This window comes from Magnolia sinica, chromosome 3, assembly GCF_029962835.1.
Source record: "Magnolia sinica isolate HGM2019 chromosome 3, MsV1, whole genome shotgun sequence".
Taxonomy (NCBI): domain Eukaryota; kingdom Viridiplantae; phylum Streptophyta; class Magnoliopsida; order Magnoliales; family Magnoliaceae; genus Magnolia; species Magnolia sinica.
In genome coordinates, this window is record NC_080575.1 from 128,140,066 (window position 1) to 128,158,757 (window position 18,692).

An 18,692-nucleotide genomic window follows, 5' to 3' on the forward strand; every position below is an offset into this window, starting at 1 on the left:
ATCAGGACGTTAATGGAGTATGATCCAGGCTGCAAATCTGACGGACTATGTACGGGTCTTATCAGATAAACGGTCTGGCTGATCTGTTAGCCCCATTGGCATGCGCTGGCACGTCGGGATACCATTTAACGTCCGGGTTTTCATTTTATCAGGGTCTGTCTCGACACTAGAGGGATAAGGCCCGGCCCAACAAACATGTTGGGCCTGGGTCCAACCCGAGCCAGCCAAAATTGAACAAATCCTGCGTGAATATTTCTAATCCACCCGTTGTTCAAGTAGGCTGAAATAGACATTCAGATCAAGTGTGCCGTACAAATACAAATAAATTGAAATTTTACAAAATCAAATTAACGGTCTAGATTCAAGATGCAAGTGTTGCCTAACCAAGGATTGGAATGAATGTTTGTAGGGGAGAACAAATCTGCTTATAAAGTCGGGTCAGTCATACTGCGCTAAATCAAGTTGAGCCCCAGCCCTTCCCAAAAAATTGATTGGCCCAGACATCCCAGACCCAAACATGTCCTGGGCTTACTCCAATGCGGGGCCTTCTTTCTGTCGATTTACCAATGGAATCTAATCAGGGCCAAGAATCTGACTCCAGTCTACTACTACAAGGCATAGAGACATATCTTCGAATGACATGATAGGAGCCCACTCTGTTTTTTTTAAATTAAATTACGCATATTCCTTTGATTTCCATCCGTTCAATGCCCTAGCAATCATTGATGGTGGGACCCACAAACTCCTATCTACTAAAGTCATAGAGACCTATCTCCGAATCAGAAGACATGATACGGGTCCACTCTGTTTTTTATTATTATTATTATTGTTATTATTATTTTTTATTATTAGTATTAAATTACGCATATACCTTTGATTTCCATCCGTTCAATGCCCAGAAATTCCACTGGGGCCCTTCCATTTTGCCAGAGAGCAGTGGACTTTCACTAACATCCATCTTTCCATTCTCAAACCAAACAAAATGCATCCACAAACAACTCAACACTCTCAAATTGTATTGCACAAAAATGGCTTTTATCAAAAACCATTTTTTGAGAAATCACATAACTTCAATCTGCAATAGCTACTAATATCTGCAACTTTAACCATTTTCATTTATTTACTGTATCATATACCAACGGTGCGGATGAGTCAGCAGAGTCCTTAATTGTATGATTTTTGAAACCGGGAAACAGACATTCAAAGCTCAAACAGCACTTCTAATGGAGGAGCTGTATCCAGTGAGATTATCGTAGTATCTAGACCACAACATGACACCGCCATACTTGGGTGAGGCCTTGATTGCTGGGAGCACTTGAGCGGTAACTATCGCTGCAGCGATGAACCCGCCGCTGGGAGCTGCCTCAGGCGCTGCAGGCAGACCCAAGAAGATCTGGCCTGCCTTCACTGACGAAGTCCACTGGTTCCAAGAATTCACAAGATTATCGATCCCACCTGCGTATTGGCATGGTGGATTATTATAGAATTGTACCCAAACGTAGTCGAAGAGGCCTGTGTCGAGTGCAGGCCCGAGGTGCGAGTCGGGGTATGGACACTGTGGGGCTGCTGATAAGTAGACCTTTCTCCCTTGCTGGCTCTTCTCTGAGAGGTAGCGAGCCAGCTCGTCCCAGTGCTGGGCCCCACCGGTTTCGATGTCGAAATCAATTCCATCCAGGACAGCGTTGCCGAGTGGACGGGACGGTGACTGACCACCGAGGAAGTTGTTCCAGAGATACTCGCCTACTTCCCGGGCATCGTTGGAGGTGGCTAGTGTGTAGGTCCCAGCTCCGCCTCCGAGGGAGAGAAGGATTTTAACGCCTCGGCTCTGGCAGGACCTGATGTCGTTGGTCAGGCCAGCGCAGGTGTTCGATGATGGGTCGCAGTGGCCTGCTAGATTGAGTAATGGTCTCTGGCCGTTGCCGAATGTGTGGAGGAAAGCTATGTTTATAACGGCGTAGTAACCGGTCTGGCAGGCTGCTGATAAGGTGCCTTCGTTCCCGTTTTGGCCCCAGTATGTGGCGATGCCCGCTGCGTGGGACCCGCCGATCAGTGCAAGGATTAGGAAGGAGATGAGATGGGGCGTATTCAACGGTTGTGATTGAATTGCCATGAGGTATGGGTTAGTTGGGGAGGTGTATCTTTTTATGCGGAGGAAATGGGTAAGGTGAGGGTGGGGCTGTGGAAGCGTCCTTTTATAAAAGGAGATTGGACGGCCCACTACCATTTCATGCGAGACAGTATCATGTGAAAATTCCTACAACGTATACCGACAGGACAGTTCTCTGCAACACCTTTTGTACATAGGGCGTACAACGCCCGAGCTCGGTGGACCTACCGTGTTGTCTATGTGAGATCCGTCCTGTGCATCAGGTGTGCCGGTGGATGTTCGGCATTGGGGCCGAAATTCAGCCAAATCCACATATCAGGTAATCCACACCCGTGGGAAAATTGGGAAGAGAGACCCTAACCGTAGGTTTTTTCGTGGAGCCCCCTGTGGTGTGTATATCCCATCTAACCTGTCCAAGAGATGGGATTCGCTCGGATGAACAGATACTCAAGAAATGAGGTAGATCCAAAAATTTCAGGTCATACGGCATAAACTTAGAGTTTGCAGTCGTGATTTTACATTGTTCACTGAGGTGTGGCTTTTCTATTTTGGATTTTTCATGATTCTTGGGATGGACGGTGAACATCGAAAACTACATGTGATAGACGGAGTGGAATTCATATGCACAACATAGCGGGCCAACACAGCTATGTGTTTTACCCGCGGTGTACAACAGGTGTTGTAGATAATCCTAGTCCAAACTATCCACGTGGGGGACCCCACTATAGTTGAATTGCAGGATGTTCGATCTGCGCTTTTGCACAGTGCATATGGGTTTTCAGTTCTGACTAGTGGGGCCCACCCTCGGATAATCCAGACCACTGCTCTGTTATCTCCTACGAAGGATGGACTATGCCACAAAATTTTTTCTCAGATTGGAAGATCCCAGCCTCAAATCTTTGTACTTGGTCAGTTGAACGTGAACCACTACAATATTTCTTGACGGACCATCATTTGTACGCTGCAAATGGAAGGGTTGTAATTGTCCCATCAAGGAGATATTTTGGGCATGGTCCATCCACGGAAGGACGAAACATAGCAGTAGTCTCGACTACCAAAGCTTGGGTTGGGCCCCGCATTCCGAGGCCTCGATTCGTAGTGGGGCGGTCTATACTCTACGGTTCAATGATCCAGACCGTTGGTCCCTTGTCCCGGGTAGATCTTAGGCACGGGTATTTTCCGCATACTAGTATTCCACATAGGGTATACGTGGTACAAGGTCCATCCGCGTGGGCCCAACAGACCAGCGGTCTGAATCACGGGACCATGTTCCCGTGACTGAAAATCTATGTATGCTGTACACTGCATGTATGCGGATTAAGTACAAGCTTTGTCATGATGAGAGAAGATTTGATGAAATGTCAGGCCGTTGTTATGTAGAGGCCACGCAAAGCAGCTATGTTTGAAAGTTATCGATGCTCAATCACACTGACTACTCTGTTGTCCGATCAAATTACGATGAAATTATAAAACATAACATATGATGCCCATCCATTACACAACTGAAAGTCAAGTCTCATTCATCACACTCTGTCCATGTATCAAATTTTTACTAGTTTTGAGGTGGAAGGGCACGTGGGGTTCCGTCCAATACATTGACCCTATGTCGTGGTGCCTTGTCCATTTGCATCATCAGTCTAGAGAAGTTAAGTGCAATAGCTGAAAAGTAAATGTTGATGCAGTTTTCTCTGGTCAATCCTTTTAAGACCTTTGAGTACATACACAAAGAACAAAATAAGGAAGGCACTTGCTATAGCATGGGATCCTTTGATACTAAAGTTATAAATTTGGGTATGGTAGAAGTGGTTTAGGGGGTGGAGACAACATATGTGCGTACCTTTCTCCATTGGGAATCTCCCTATTCATAGTTGAGAAGAGATAGTGATGTAGAGGAATCCTTCCGATTTAGTAGATATGTGTTATAGATGAATTAGGACTCATAATGCTTGAGATTCTTCCAAAATTATCAACGGATATTTCGAGATGCCAAGTGACTGTGAATTACATTTCATAATCTTTGGAGAGAATCTCGGATCGTTTCCCTTAATAAGATCGCACTGCGGACACGGATAAGGTTGGGCGCTAGTCGAGCTAGAGTCGACGCGAATAGGTCGGCCTTTGGATAAGATCAGCTGAGCTCCTCCCCGGCTGCCAACCTATCCTTTCAATTAGAAAGAACATTTTTATAGGATGTTTTTGTGATGTATAATTTATGTCATCTTTAACTTCTTCATGAGTCCTGATAGTCTCTTTAGTTTGTTCTCCGAAGAATTCATTCTATGTCGTACCTTCCTCTAAGCTGACCTATGTTGTGCTGACCTTAGAGCTTTTTGGTTGTCAATAGCCCATTGAGTCGATGTTAGGTATCGGTCTAACCTACTCCTATGAATTGGCCCACTTTTTTCCATAACAATAAATACAATGGTTAAAAGCATACAATTATTGATCATGGCTCATTTGTGAGATGGCCCATCAATTGGTCGGTCTTGATTGATAGGCACACAGGCCAGCATTGAAAATTGAAACGGTTGTTGCCATTTAGGCTATCATTGGATAAAGCTGATAATTCAATTAGAAACCTTTACGTTGAAAGTTTGTTTGATAAAATAAAAATATTTAAGAGCAGTCGAGCACTTAAAGATTACTTATCAGTGATTCTAGTAGAAACCAAGGTCAGCTACTTGAAGTAATACCACTCATGTATTGCTGATGCAGTGCACTCAATGGTCTATATGTAATAGCCTATACTATGTGATGACTTGGGATCCATGACATTAAGGGCCTGGTTGGATCCCACCAAATAAGTTATTTTATAGTTGTAAATGAGTAACTTAGTTTGGATAAGTAAGTTTGGTTTATGATTGTTTATACATATTTTTTTACTTAGAAGTACCTAATCACTTCAGTTAATTTTTTGAAAACTTTTCTATTTTTTCATAAGTTGTACCAAAGAGAGGAGAAGCATAAGTAATCCTAAGCAATGTACAATCCAAACAAGGCCCTAAGAGAGGGTTTTGATCTTAAATTACTTAAGATAAGTTACTTATGCCTCAAATAACTTATCTTGATGTCTACTTATTAAGCCGGAGTGATTAAATAACTTCTAAGTAAAAAAGTTACTTATAATTGATCTTAAACCAAACTCACTTATCTCAAATAAGTTACTTATCTACTGCTGTCAAGTAGAAAAGTAACTTATTTGGTGGTATCCAAATGGCCCTTAAGAAGAAAAGAAAAAAGAAAAAAGAGACAGTACCATGCACATCCTAACCATCGATTGATATATCAAACGGCAGGATCGTCTGATGTGGGGAATTTTCATGGAAAGGCCCATTCATGATGGGCCCGTGAGATGAATGGACTGGATCCCAGCCCCACAACGATCCAGCGGAGCAGAAGACTGTTTTTCTCTGCCAAATATCTTATATTACCTTTTTGTAAGGGCTCGTACATTAGTAATTAATCACCCTCCCTTATCTTACTGCACGTGGCACGCATGTATGAGATGTGGACTGTACATCTGTTGAGCCCTACAGTTTTCCGGGCCAAACAGGGGATCCAACTGCGGAATGGAGGACTATCAGCCGGCTGAAAGGTTGGCCCACAGCCAGTAGTTCAAGGAGTTATAAGTTCTCGTCATTGGAAGATTCCTAATCATTTAATAGGGTTCTACAAATTGACGGTTAAGAAAGAAAATACAGCAACGGTTCACATTCAACCCGGAAAAGAGAGAAAACTGTACAGATAAGATCTTCCCATCTTAGACATCTTTCGCATATACGCCATCCTCGGAGTGGTTATTCACGTCAACGGTTTGGATCATTGAACAGTGGGCCCACGTGAACAAACTCAAAATCCGAATGGCCTTGTACACGCCAAAGAGGAGTAATATGATGTACGTGCCCCGCATCTCCTATTCTGGAAAGTGGGGCCCATTTTTCGTAATCCAAACCATTGGTCTGTTGTGCCCCACCATGGATCAACCAATAAGGAATCTCGTTCATAGTAAGTTCCAGTTTGTTGCCCATAAAATGTTGGTTAAATAGAAAAATACAACAAGAGTCCATATTCAAAGGAAAAAAGATCCTAATTTTGGGCGGTGGTTAGGCACACATCCCATAGTGGATGTAAGTCAACAGAAAAAGACGATCTTGATTATAAAAAAAATGGGTCCCACTTGTCATCGGACCATCTTTTCCACGCGCAACGCCGTGCAGTACATAGTCGGTAGTCAACACCACCATTGAGGAAGTTTACGATCCTCGTGCATCGCAACGTGAATGGTATCCTGATGCACCAGTTTATACACGAAGGCCTATGGTCAAGGGATCCTGACCGTTGAACTGAAGGAGCATAGAATGGATCGCTGGTTCGTGAAACATCTTACACATTGGATGATTGAAACTACTGTATCAGTCCCCAAGAGATAAGGAGCTAAAAACAACGGTCCAAACAACAGCCACAGATGGGAGGAATATAATCATCCGATCTAAAACTCTTTTATAGCATACTGCAGTGATATGGGGTCCATCAGAACAACGGTCTGATGACTGAAATGTGGCCCCACTTGAATAAAATAGATGAATCAGGACACAATCCACGTCCTCGTCATCCGCCAACCGATTAGTATTCAATACCCGGAAAGAGAGGTTCTCCAAACCGCCTATCCCTAGTTTTCTTTTTAGGACCGTATTGATGTGATTTGAAAAGTGGTTGCCATGTAGCTAGAATTTGGCCTTTCTTGTCTACCGTGGCCCACCAGATTTAAGGCTCCCATTAAGGGCTGACTTGCTGAAATGTGTTCTCATTGCTTTAGATTTTAAAATCCTGAGTGCGGATCCGGTGTTTCCTGGAGTCAGGGACTCCCTGGCTCCAGCGTTTCCATTGGTCCATGTCACTGTAAGTGTCATATTACCAGTTTTTTTTTTTTTTTTTTTAAATTAAAAATATTTACATTTTTAACAAGTGTAACGGAGACTTACATGGGAACGCGGATTTCCTGCCAGAGCCTTTTGCATTAAGTTACTGCGCTGGGAGTCTGAATGGCCCTACTGTGACATTTGTGATAAATCTAACCCGTTCATCCGTTTTTAGATATCATTTTAGGACACTATACCAAAACAAAGATGTATACAAAACTCAAATGGGCCACACGAGAGGAAACAGTGGGGATTTAGTGACCACCATTGAAATATTTATATGGCCACAATAGTTTTGTATTGGTCTAATTTTTTGGTATTTTTACTTCATCCCAGTAAAAATGACCTTAGAAACGGTTTGGATGGCTTATAAACATCCAGACGCCTAGGAAAGTTTCAAAGGTAGGAATTTCTTTCTCCACCGTTTCATATCTTCCTAATTTCTGGTTGCATGAACTAAAATGAGCTCTAAAAATGAATGAATGGATTGTATTTCTTATAAACATTACGATGGACCCCACCTTACATCCCATAACTGGAACTTCCTACGAAAGGTTTTTCCTGTTAGACAGTTTCCATTGGAAACGGATTGGCTACTCCCCTGCCACTCGGTGCTATGTGGGCCCACCATAATGTATGTGTTTCATCCATGCCATCCATCTATTTTTCTAGATCATTTTATGGTATGAAACCAATAATGAGGTATAACCCAATCTCAAGTGGACCACATTACATGAAATGATGTTGAATGAACGTCGGCCATTAAAAACTTTTTGGGGCCATAAAAGTTTTAGATCAAGCTGATCTTTGTTTTTTCCCTTCATCTTGGTCTTTATGACCAACTTAATAGATTGGATGTCAAATAAACAATACACTGGGCCTTAGGAGGACTTTAATGATGGATATCCAATCACCATTGTTTTCCTGTGGTGTGGTCCATATGAGATTTAATTATATCCCTCTCATTTTTGGGATCAAGCCTAAAATTATATGTAAAAATAGATTAACAGAATGGATGAAACACATTCATCATGATGGGCCCCATAGAGCACCGACCAGCACCGCCGGGCTGGTGGTAGGGGGAGTAGCCAATCCGCTTCCGTTTCCAACTGGGATTCAGCACACGTTGAGTCGTGAGACTCGCTACTGAAGTGATGTCACATATTTATGTGGGTCCCACTATGATGTATGTTTTGTATCCACATCATCCATCCATTTGGAGAGATCATTTTAGGGCATGAGGCAAAGAATGAATCAGATCCAAAACTCTAGTGGACCCCACCACAAAAAACAGTGGAGAGAGTCATGCCCACCATTAAAAACTTCTAAGGGCCACAAAAGTTTTCGATCAAGCTGATATTTGTGTTTTCCCTTCTTTAATGTCTGTGTTAACTTACGAAGAGGTGAGATCTCAAATAAAAATCACGGTGGACCTTAGGAAGGCTTCAACGGTGGACGCCACTCTCCTCACTGTTTTCTGTGGTAGGGTCCACTCCAGCGTTGGATCTACCTCATTCTTTTGATCATGCCCTAAAATGATCTCTCCAAATGGATGGACAGTGTGGATACAAGACATACATCATGGTGGGCCCCACAAAACTTGGTGGCGTCACTTCAATAGTGAATCTAACTATTTGACCCATTGGTAGCTAATCGGCCTCCAATTTCTTTCTTTTGAAATTTAATTAGGCCACGTCATCTCACAACAATTTTATAAGATAAAAAAAAATATTTACAAAATCTGCTTGATTAGCAAGGAATATTAGCTGTGACCCAGGATGAGTAATGTCCGTAGGATCCTCATCGTGGGCCCACCTTGAACTATGCATTGTATATCTACTCCATCCATCCGTTTTCTCACATTATTTTAAGATTCAACCCGAATCGGTACTTGTGATCGGGTCAAACTCAGTCCGGATTAGTCCAAGCCAGACCTGGACTCGGTACCGAGTCAGGTCGAGTTCAGGTCAGGCCTATTTCAAAACCGATTCGAGTCCTGTCAGACCTAACTCGATCTGAATCGACTCGATGCCCACCTCTAACTATGATGGTTGTTTTTTTTTCTTCTTTTTTTTAATCCACACTTTTAATCCATTTTGTCCACTTACATCAGAGTATGAGTTTAAAAATAGATAGATCGATATCTCAAGTAGACCACACCATAGGAAAAGTGGTGATTGAACACATACCATTATAAACTTCGTAGAGCCTAATGTAATATTTATTTTCCATCCAACCAACTGATAATGCTAGAAAGACATGGATGAAGAGAAAATACAAATATCAGTTTGATTCAAAACTTTTGTAGCCCCCTATAAGTTTTTAATCTTCTAATCATCCATGTTTCTTGTGGTGTGGTCCACCTGAGATTTGGATCTTCCTCAATTTTGTGCTCATGAACTACAAGGATCTGTAAAAATGGATGGATGGCGTGGATAAAATACATGCATCATGGTGGAGCCAATAGAGCTTTTCCAATAACACACAGTACTGCAGTTGGTAGTATATATTACCAGTGTCCCCTTTGTCATAGCCACTTGTATGAGCAAATAGTTAATGGCTCAGGTGGACCATACTGTGATGTTTTCTGAAAAATCAACCTGGACCACAAGGTGCGTCACCCCATTTTAAGCCACAGGCCAGAAAAATCAGTTCTAGCTCTAATTCAGATTAACCACATGATTGTAAACAGTGTATAGACAATCCTCACCTTCCAAATTGTTTCCATTAGTCTGGCCCAAGTGATTCATGTATCGGTATGATTTTTGGCAAAATGCTTTTTTTTTTTTTTTTTAAAATAATCTAGTTGTTGAAGTGGATTTTGATGTAAGTATAATATTTGACCCTTTAAAATAAAGGATAGACATTTCTCTCCTAGCTATTTCTTTTAGTGCGTATCTCTAGGCTTAATATGGGACTTAATAACCAATGGTTATAATAGATATTACATAAACACCACAGTGGGCCCCAGAAAAATCAAGAGTCATGCCCCATACAATATATATATATATATATATATATATGGGGAAAAGGTACTATACGCTCGTCCTTACCGTAGGCTTCCGTAAGGTCGAGCGTTGTCATAATATTGGCCGTCGGATGCTAAAGTTTGAAATCAACGGCCAGAGTCAAAACGGAATTTTCATGCGGGAGACCGGTTGTTCCGGTTACATTAAATCCCTACCCCTGCAACCTTCTCTCTATCGCCCTCAATACTAGCCCTATCTCTCCCTCAGTCCCTGCCATGAGCGACGTCCGCGTGCAGCCCTCTCTCTCTGACGATCCCCACCACCAGCAACGTTCGCCTTCACCTCTCTCTCTCTCTCTCTCTCTCTCTCTCTCTCTCTCTCTCTCTCCTTCTCTCCCTCAATCGGTACCACCAGCCTCGGCCGCCTCCACCTCTCTCTCCCTCCTCTCCCTCAATCGGTACTGCTAGCCGCGATTGCCTCCACCTCTCTCTCCCTCATTCCCTACTACCACGCCGTACAGCCTCAGATCACAGGTAAGACCCCTACCACCACGCTGTGCAGCCTTGGATTAAGCCTTATAGGTAAGGCCTCTGTTTTTTGGTTTTTTTTTTTTTTCTAGATTGAGATGCTCTGGATCATGTGTTTGATATATTTCTAGTGTTTGGACAATGACAATACACATGTTTTGGTGATTCCGCAATAATTTGCAATCATGAAGAATGTATATATATAAATTTTTTCCTGAAATTTCACAAAAACATTATAAATCAGTAGATCAAGCCTCATCCATGTTTCAATTCATGTTTGGAGAGTAAGATTGCAAGTAATTTGGTAGAAATTTTGGAAATTTTGAAAATTTCCAAAATTTTCCTAAACCAAGCCACTTGCCCTCAAATCTCGCAATTGAAGGCTCAAAATCTTATTCTGGTTATTTGATGATCACATAATTATTGGATGTTTAAACTAACAAGTGGCCACAAATCAGAGGTCAGGTTATTCAGCCAACCTAAATTCGGGACTGACTACGGGACAGTGGGTTCAATAATTTAGTTGGTTTAATTTGAGTTAATGTATGTCACATGTACAATTTGAGCATCTGCATATTAACTGCCATATTCTGCCATAGGATCAAATGACTCCACTACCTTCTCTCTCTCTCTCTCTCTCTCTCTCTCTCTTTGTTTTTTTATTTATTTTTTATTTTTTTTTAATGCTTGAATGAGAGGCATGTGGAATCTATTTGGGTGACCACAGTTCCTAAGGGTGATGAGATGTGCTACAAAACAGTTCTCATCTAACTTGTGATTCTGGGTGGAAGAATTAAAAAAATGAAAAGAAAAAAGAAAAAAAAAAGAAGAACAGCAAATGCCCATTTAATGCAGGTTCTGTTTTCCATGCTGCCCAAACACCAGGTGTATTATGCTCCCAATGATAATTTGGCTCAAACAGCCAAATTGTTAAGATAGAGGTTTGCTAGCCCCACATGTGTCAACTTGGCATTTGGGTTGGCTGCTTGAGGTATGAATGAAGTTTAGCCCAACATGTGACAACCTAGCATTTGGGTTGGCCGCTTGAGCTTTTTTTTTTTTTTTTTTTTAAAAAAAAAAAATTTTATTTAAGATCATAAAAAGAGACCAAGAGCCACATGCCTAAGGAAGTTTTATATGTTCTAAGGAAGTTTTATATGTCAGTGGCATATCTCTCTCTCATGTTTCCACTAGTCTTATGTTTTGAAAACAGAATAGTTATTGCTTTCTCTTGATTAGTGATTAATTGGGCTGATTCAAGGGTTACTTCATCATTATGTTTCTACAATTAAATAATTTTTTTTGCATGCTCATTGATTTCAATTCTTAAAATTATGTAAAAGAGAGTAATTTGATACTTTTGTAGAATATGCCAATATGATTCACTAGATTAAGCTAAGGGTTGTTATTGTTATATATATATATATATATATATATATATATATATATATATATATATATATATATTCTTCATTTATAAATAGTAATTTTTGTGCCCTCATATTTATTTCATAGCTTTTGATTAACCGAATTTATGTTTACTTTGAACTTGTAGTTGGGGAAATGGAGTCACAACCTAATGCAGGTGTAGAGAGTCATAATGGACACTAGACAAATCATAATGAACACCAGACAAATCATAATGAAGAAACAATCTCACATCCATATAATTTCATTCTAGAAGCACCCAAGGAAGTGAAACCAAGAGTTGGTATGGTGTTCATTTCTGAAAATGTTCCTATGATTTCTACAATGAATATGTTAGATGGTGTGGATTTAGTAGTATACGAAAAGGTTCAACCAGGAATAGTATGAAAATAGGTGAAACAATTATGCGAAGTTTTATATGTTCTAAGGAAGGGCATCGACATCGCAAGCATATAAAAGCAACAGATCATAAAAAGAGACCAAGAGCCATGACAAGATGTGATTGCAAGACAAAGATTGTAGTTCACAAGAATGGATTAGATAGATGGGAAGTTAAGACATTTGTGGAAGCACATAGTCACAATTTAATGAGTCCAATCAAGGTTCATTGTTTACGATCACATCGACATTTTACAGATTCTCATAAGGTTGTCATGAATAACATGAGAAAAGTAGGTATTGGCGCAGCTAAAGTGTTAAATTTTTTTTTACAAATAAAGTTGGAGGACCTGAGAAAATGTGTTTTATTGATGAAGATGCAAGAAATGCTCTAAAAATTCAAAGGCATGACAAACATGGCAAAAGTGCTCAAGAGTTGCTTCTTTACTTTCAAAATAAACAGAGGAATGATGATAATTTTACTTATGCAATCCAAATTGACAATGAATATAGATTGATATCTTATTTTTGGGTAGATAATATTTCAAAAATAGACTATGAAGCTTTTGGTGACGTTGTATGTTCTGACACAACATACAAGACAAATGAATTTGATATGCCTTTCGGTCCATTTGTTGGAGTCAACCACCATAAGCAATCTATCTTGTTTGGTGTCGGGCTTCTGTTTGGTGAAACCATTGAAGATTTCGAATGGTTATTTCAATCATGGTTACAAGTTATGGGTGAGAAGCTTCCAAAGGCCATAATCACAGATCAGGATCCAGCAATTGTTGCTGCAATTGCAAGTGTATATCCGAATACCGAGCATAGGTTGTGCATGTGGCACATTGTTCAGAAGCTTTCAGAGAAGTTAGGTAAAGTAATTAATGAGAACCCATCATTCAACACTGATTGGAGAAATTGTGTATATATGTGCGATGAGGAAGCCGAATTTGATGCATTATGGTCGAAAATGATTGTAGATTATAACCTTGAAGAAAATAAATGATTACAAGATTTGTACACGATACGTAAAATGTGGATTTCAGCTTATGTCAAGAAAATGTTTTATGTAGGGATGTCAACGACACAACGGAGTGAAGGCATGAATGCCTTCATTGATTATTTTGTAAGTCATAAGGCAACATTATTAGAATTTGCAGAAGGATATGATCGCGCTTTACAAAAACGTCATCATAATGAGTTGAAATTGGATTGTGACACTTTATATAGTATACCTGTAGCAATAATCTCGATTGATATTGAAACAGAGATGGCAAAAATTTATCCAAGAGAAGTATTTTATGACTTTCAAGTTGAGGTGAAGGCAAGTGCTTTACTTGTTAATAAGTTAGTAGTAAGGGAAGGACCATGAAGTAAATATAATATATTCGTCTATAGAAGGAATGATAAAATGTATACAATTATTTGGAACCATGATGAACGGTTCAGTTCTTGTACTTCTCAGAGCTTCGAATTTTGTGGGATTGTTTGCAAGCATTTATTAGTTGTGTTCAAGGAAGAATCCATCATAAAAATGCCTTTTCATTATATACTTAAAATATGGACACGAAATGCGAAAGAAAAAAATAAAAGTGACTCAACTCCTCTGTCTTCAAACATTGATGAGTCAACTATCTTGGGGTGCAATAAAATGTCTCGTATGATGAACTATTTAATAAATGAAAGAACGAGGACTCCAGAAATAATGGAACCTGTGTTATCAGCTTTAGAAGATTTGCTTGCAAATGTTCGTCAAAAATGTAGAGTCGAAGAAGAAACTAGTATTGACAAGAATGTTGAGGGTAGTGAAAGCAATCTATTATTTAATGCACATTCTAAGAACTCTTACGTAGTACTTGATCCGATGGTTGTTAGTACTAAAGGCCGAATGAGTAAAAGATTTAAATCTGGCAGGGAGGAGAATAGTAAGTTATGTCGTGGGTGTAACAAGTGGGTTATTGGGCATGATAAATGAAATTGTTGTATATATAACTAACTTGATAATGCATATGAAGAAGCCAGGTATATATTTTTTTCTTGTATTGTTATTTGATTTCTTACATACATTGCATTATTTTAAACTACATTCATTATCTCCACAGTTATGACAGTAACATTGAAAGAGTAAAGGGAAAAGCAGTTGGTAGGCCAAGAGGAAAAAAATATAGTACAGGGTCGTGGTAGGATGTTAAATCAAGGTAATTAAAAAAATAACTATTAAGGCATTTATTAATGAATGCTTAATATATACTTTCGATTTTCATGTACTTATATAATCTCACATGATTAGATTGATCGGTACCAAAGGCATGATGTCTTAAATGTCTACAAGCTTGCGCCATTGGCTACATGTACGATTCTAACCCTTTTATTAAAACAATAACTTAAATATATGTTCTTTTCCTTTTGATGCCTAGATTTTTTGGTTCTTTTCCTTTTCATGCATATAGTTAAGTTTAAATGGATGTATAACTAAAAATTTTTCTGGTCGTTTTGTATGCAGGAATAACTTGAAATTGTTTACTAAGAAGATACCTATTATAGATCACGGAAGATTGAAGCATCTACTACTCTTAATGTCGACGATGTGGATTGATTTCATTTTCATGGCAATAACGTGCATATTTTATTTTTTATTTTCGATTTTCATATTCTTATTATAAAATATTTGCGTGCATGTTTCAAGGACAGTGAAACATTCAACTATTGTTGATCGGTGTTTTAAGGTCGTTGAAATTTTGAATAACATTTTCTTTTTTCTAATAACATACATAGAAGTAAATAAGTGAGAAATATTAATTGACTTGGTATGATTGCAAGATTTTGTGCTTTCCCTTGTCTTTCATAGACCGGAACAATCCAATTTATGATTTTACAGTCAGTCGTACAGATCCCTCCCTTGGGCTTTGTTCCCTCCAACATCACTGCACTTGCATCGTAGAAAAAGCTATCATTCATAACCATACTCTAATGGAACTTATCCCCACGGCCCATTGAAGCCATTGAATATCTTCTGGGTTTCATCCAACCCACCATAGAAATAGCTGTCATTCACCCCTGTCTGTTCACCTCCACCATATTGTAGACCATTCTCCTTGCTGTAACTGATCTGGCTGCAGCTCCCATCAGAAGAGCTACAGTTATTCTCCCCTCCAAGCATGTAAGCTCCATCTTTCACTTGATATAAATGGTGTGGATGATGGTGGTGGTGGTAGTGATGTATGGGAAACCTCCCATGGGTTTGTAAGATGCAGCTAGTAGCAATGAAAAGGTCTGGTGGGGCAGGCATCCCTGCAAGGCTTGTGGGAGATTTTTGAAGGGGTGAGAAAGCTTCATAAGGAGATGGGAAGGGTGGTTGCTGCTGTGGTTTTCTTTGAGAGGGAAGATTCCCAATCAATCTAATTTGAAATGTTTCTGAGTTTCAGTTTGATGGTAGCATTTATAAGTTTTGATCAGGTAGCAAGTTACTGAAATTGATTTGCTCATCCATCTCTCTAATCAAATTAAGCTTAGTAAAAGAAAGTTTCTATTGGCCTAAGATGTGCAGAGACGTCTCCAAGCATGTGGAGAGGTGCACAAAATACTAGTCTGCATACACTCAGATTTCAAGGAGTGAAGAACTTCTCATTGTGCAGGTTGGCCAGTTTGCAAATTGCTTGATTGAGGCTAGAAATGAATTGCAGCATAAGTATGTGCCTATCATCTCGTTCAATGTGCTGACTTGCTCATGGGTTGCATTTTTTTTCTCTTTTCTTTTTTACCAATTTCAAGTACTTTTTGTTTTTGTGCAAATCTGAGATCATTCAACGTAAGTTTACAATAACAAAGGCACTGCTATTCAAGGCTGACAAGTCATCGTTCGACTGCCTTTGTCAACAGGTTTGGGACATGTCTATTTTGCCTGACAACATGAGGCAATTGCTACTTCTAATACACACATTTCTTGATAGCCTCTGATATTGGTGTTTTGATATCTGCAGATATACAAGCTAGAAGCAGAACAGAAGAGACTAGAGGAGGATGCAACCGTATACAATCGACTGCAGGAGCAGCTGAAGCTCTCACCGGCATATAAGAAGGTACTATATGGTCCTCAACCAAGTACATGGATGGTATCCTCCAGTTTGCAGTTTGTGTCAACGGAACTGTGCTTCAGCGATCCAGACCATTGATACCATGGGCCCCCACTTTTGAAGGGCATATCTCGAAAACCATTCAGATTAGAAGACCCTTCCCAACCCAGTTGGATGATGAGGTTGTATGATGAACATATGGGAATATGATTAAATGAAATGATCGATGTTTGGCTTATCTTGAAATGAAAGTCCTTTAACAAGGCTATTGCTTTAGATAATTTTTATTTTATTTACATAACAAAAATAAAAGCTGATTGGAAATTCACACAAATGATGATTGCTTAGGTGATGTTCTTATCATGTATTACAACAAATTGGCCTAAACTGGGAGGGAAATACATCATATGCAAATGCTCTCTACATTACAGCACACTTGTCTTTAGTTTTGGATTTCGGATTCGATAAAGAGCTATTGCTGCTCCTTGGCCCCTGCAAGAAACAAACATCTCTTGTAAAAACAACACATTTGTGGTTACATTGCAGTGAAGTTACATTCAATATGGGTGAGAGAAAGGATTCTTGCAGAATAATTCTACAACAGGCCTAAGATGGCTCTATGCAAGTAAACGAAAAGAATAACACACAGCCTGTAGCCCAAAGCAAAGCGCGCGTGCATGTTACAACTCATGGTCATGCTAACATAACAAAGAATTTGTTACATAGCAGCTTTGTATTGCAACAGTAAGCATAGCAATGTTCACTCCAGGCTTCTTTCTTTAAAAAAATAAATAAATAAATTTATAAATCCTTCACATAATAAAGGATGCATGTATGATTTCATGGTTGCAGATTATATGGCCGAAGATCTATCATTGTAGATGAAACAACCAAGTAACGGTACATCTTTTAACATGGAAGATTAAAAAAAAAATAATGAAAGGAAAAACAAAAGCATAAAAAAAAGAGGGAGAAAACTTGACAGGCATCTCTACAAACCACTCAAGGAATAAGCATATCCAACCACCACTTGCAACCTTGCCTTAAGAAACACCTTTGGGAAAACTGGTTATTTACAAAATGTTCTATCGTAGTGGCCTAATATGATTTTCATGTCCCGTTTTGGGATTTGATTCCCGATCACATGGATCTCATTTTGGCCAAAGTAAAATATCATTTTTCTAGAAATATGTATAGTTTAGAAATTTAAAGTGGTGGCCTCCAACATATCATGTACGTGGGGCCCACCATGGATGCCCAAAGGTGCTCTAAAAATATGAAATCAAAAATACAATTTATGCAACAGATCGTGAACAGAGAAAGTGGAAAAAGCTATGAATAAAAGCCGTAGCAATAGGCTAAAGTTAGTAACAGCTACGGTTTCTAGATAAAAAGCTACGGTTAATAGCTGTAGCTGTTTCCTATATTTTTTTTAAAAAGAGAAGAAATTACAGTAATGTTATTTCTTACCATTGTAGTACATGCCTTAATAGAAATTATAATAATGTCTCTCGTATACTAACAATAACCAATTTCACTAAGAGATGAATGATATAGTTTTAGAAAAAGACACTAAGTTACCTGAAACCAAGGCTTTGATGTAAGAGAAGCTGCCAGAAGTAGCTTCTGGTGGTGTTATCAATAGAGAGAAAATTCAGTCTATTGTAATTGTGAATTCTGTTTTGGTTTTGCATCATAGAGATAGCTTTTTCTTTCTCATGGTTCCTATGTAACTTGCTTCTGTTACATTTTTGACATCAACAACTAGATCCAATTTCAAGAAGTATGCTTAGCACGATTAGGATATTTGCTAGAATCTCAGGTTAGGGAACAAGTAAGTGTTAGCACTAGATACAATAATACAAGGCCCCTAGAAATCTTCTGCAATTGTCCAAGTCAACAAGGTTACTGGCTTCACCAATTAAAAATACAAAAGTAAATTTTACAAAAAAAAAGAAAAAGAAAAAGAAGATAAAAGATGGAAGTAAGAACCCCCTACATACATGTTGTCATTCAAAACATAAGACTAGTGGAAACATGAGAGAGAGAGAGAGAGAGAGAGAGAGAGAGAGAGAGAGAGAGATGCCACTAACATTAAGAAATTTCCACATATGAAAATTTGACTTCAAAACTGACAGTAATTTGGAAAGCCATAGATTTGTACAATGGTGTTGGGCTAGTGATCTGATCCCAATCAGGTGTGAACAGAGTCTTGATATGCTAGATAGTACAAGTGGAGGTCATGGTTTGGTAGATAGATAGACCATTGATCTCATGGGCCCCACCAA

General features: G+C 39.3%; 1 protein-coding gene and 2 long non-coding RNA genes across 3 annotated transcripts; 2 read left to right on the forward strand and 1 right to left on the reverse strand.

The window, feature by feature from the left end:
• Positions 1–987: 987 nt before the first annotated feature.
• Positions 988–2,176, reverse strand: LOC131241266 (acidic endochitinase-like). Its single transcript, XM_058240030.1, has one exon. The coding sequence runs from the start codon at positions 2,108–2,110 to the stop codon at positions 1,208–1,210; it is 903 nt and encodes a 300-aa protein (XP_058096013.1). The 5' UTR covers positions 2,111–2,176; the 3' UTR covers positions 988–1,207.
• A 12,249-nt stretch (positions 2,177–14,425) lies between these two features.
• Positions 14,426–15,141, forward strand: LOC131238763 (uncharacterized). Its single transcript, XR_009168039.1, has 3 exons — positions 14,426–14,529; positions 14,622–14,682; positions 14,835–15,141. It is a non-coding gene; the product is annotated as an uncharacterized LOC131238763 (long non-coding RNA).
• Positions 15,142–15,511: 370 nt separating this feature from the next.
• LOC131238764 (uncharacterized) lies at positions 15,512–16,640 on the forward strand. Its single transcript, XR_009168040.1, has 2 exons — positions 15,512–16,210; positions 16,312–16,640. It is a non-coding gene; the product is annotated as an uncharacterized LOC131238764 (long non-coding RNA).
• Positions 16,641–18,692: the final 2,052 nt, after the last annotated feature.

Excerpts from the sequence above, each read along its gene's own strand:
- LOC131241266 (XM_058240030.1), bottom strand. The coding sequence starts at position 2,110 with ATGGCAATTCAATCACAACCGTTGAATACGCCCCATCTCATCTCCTTC.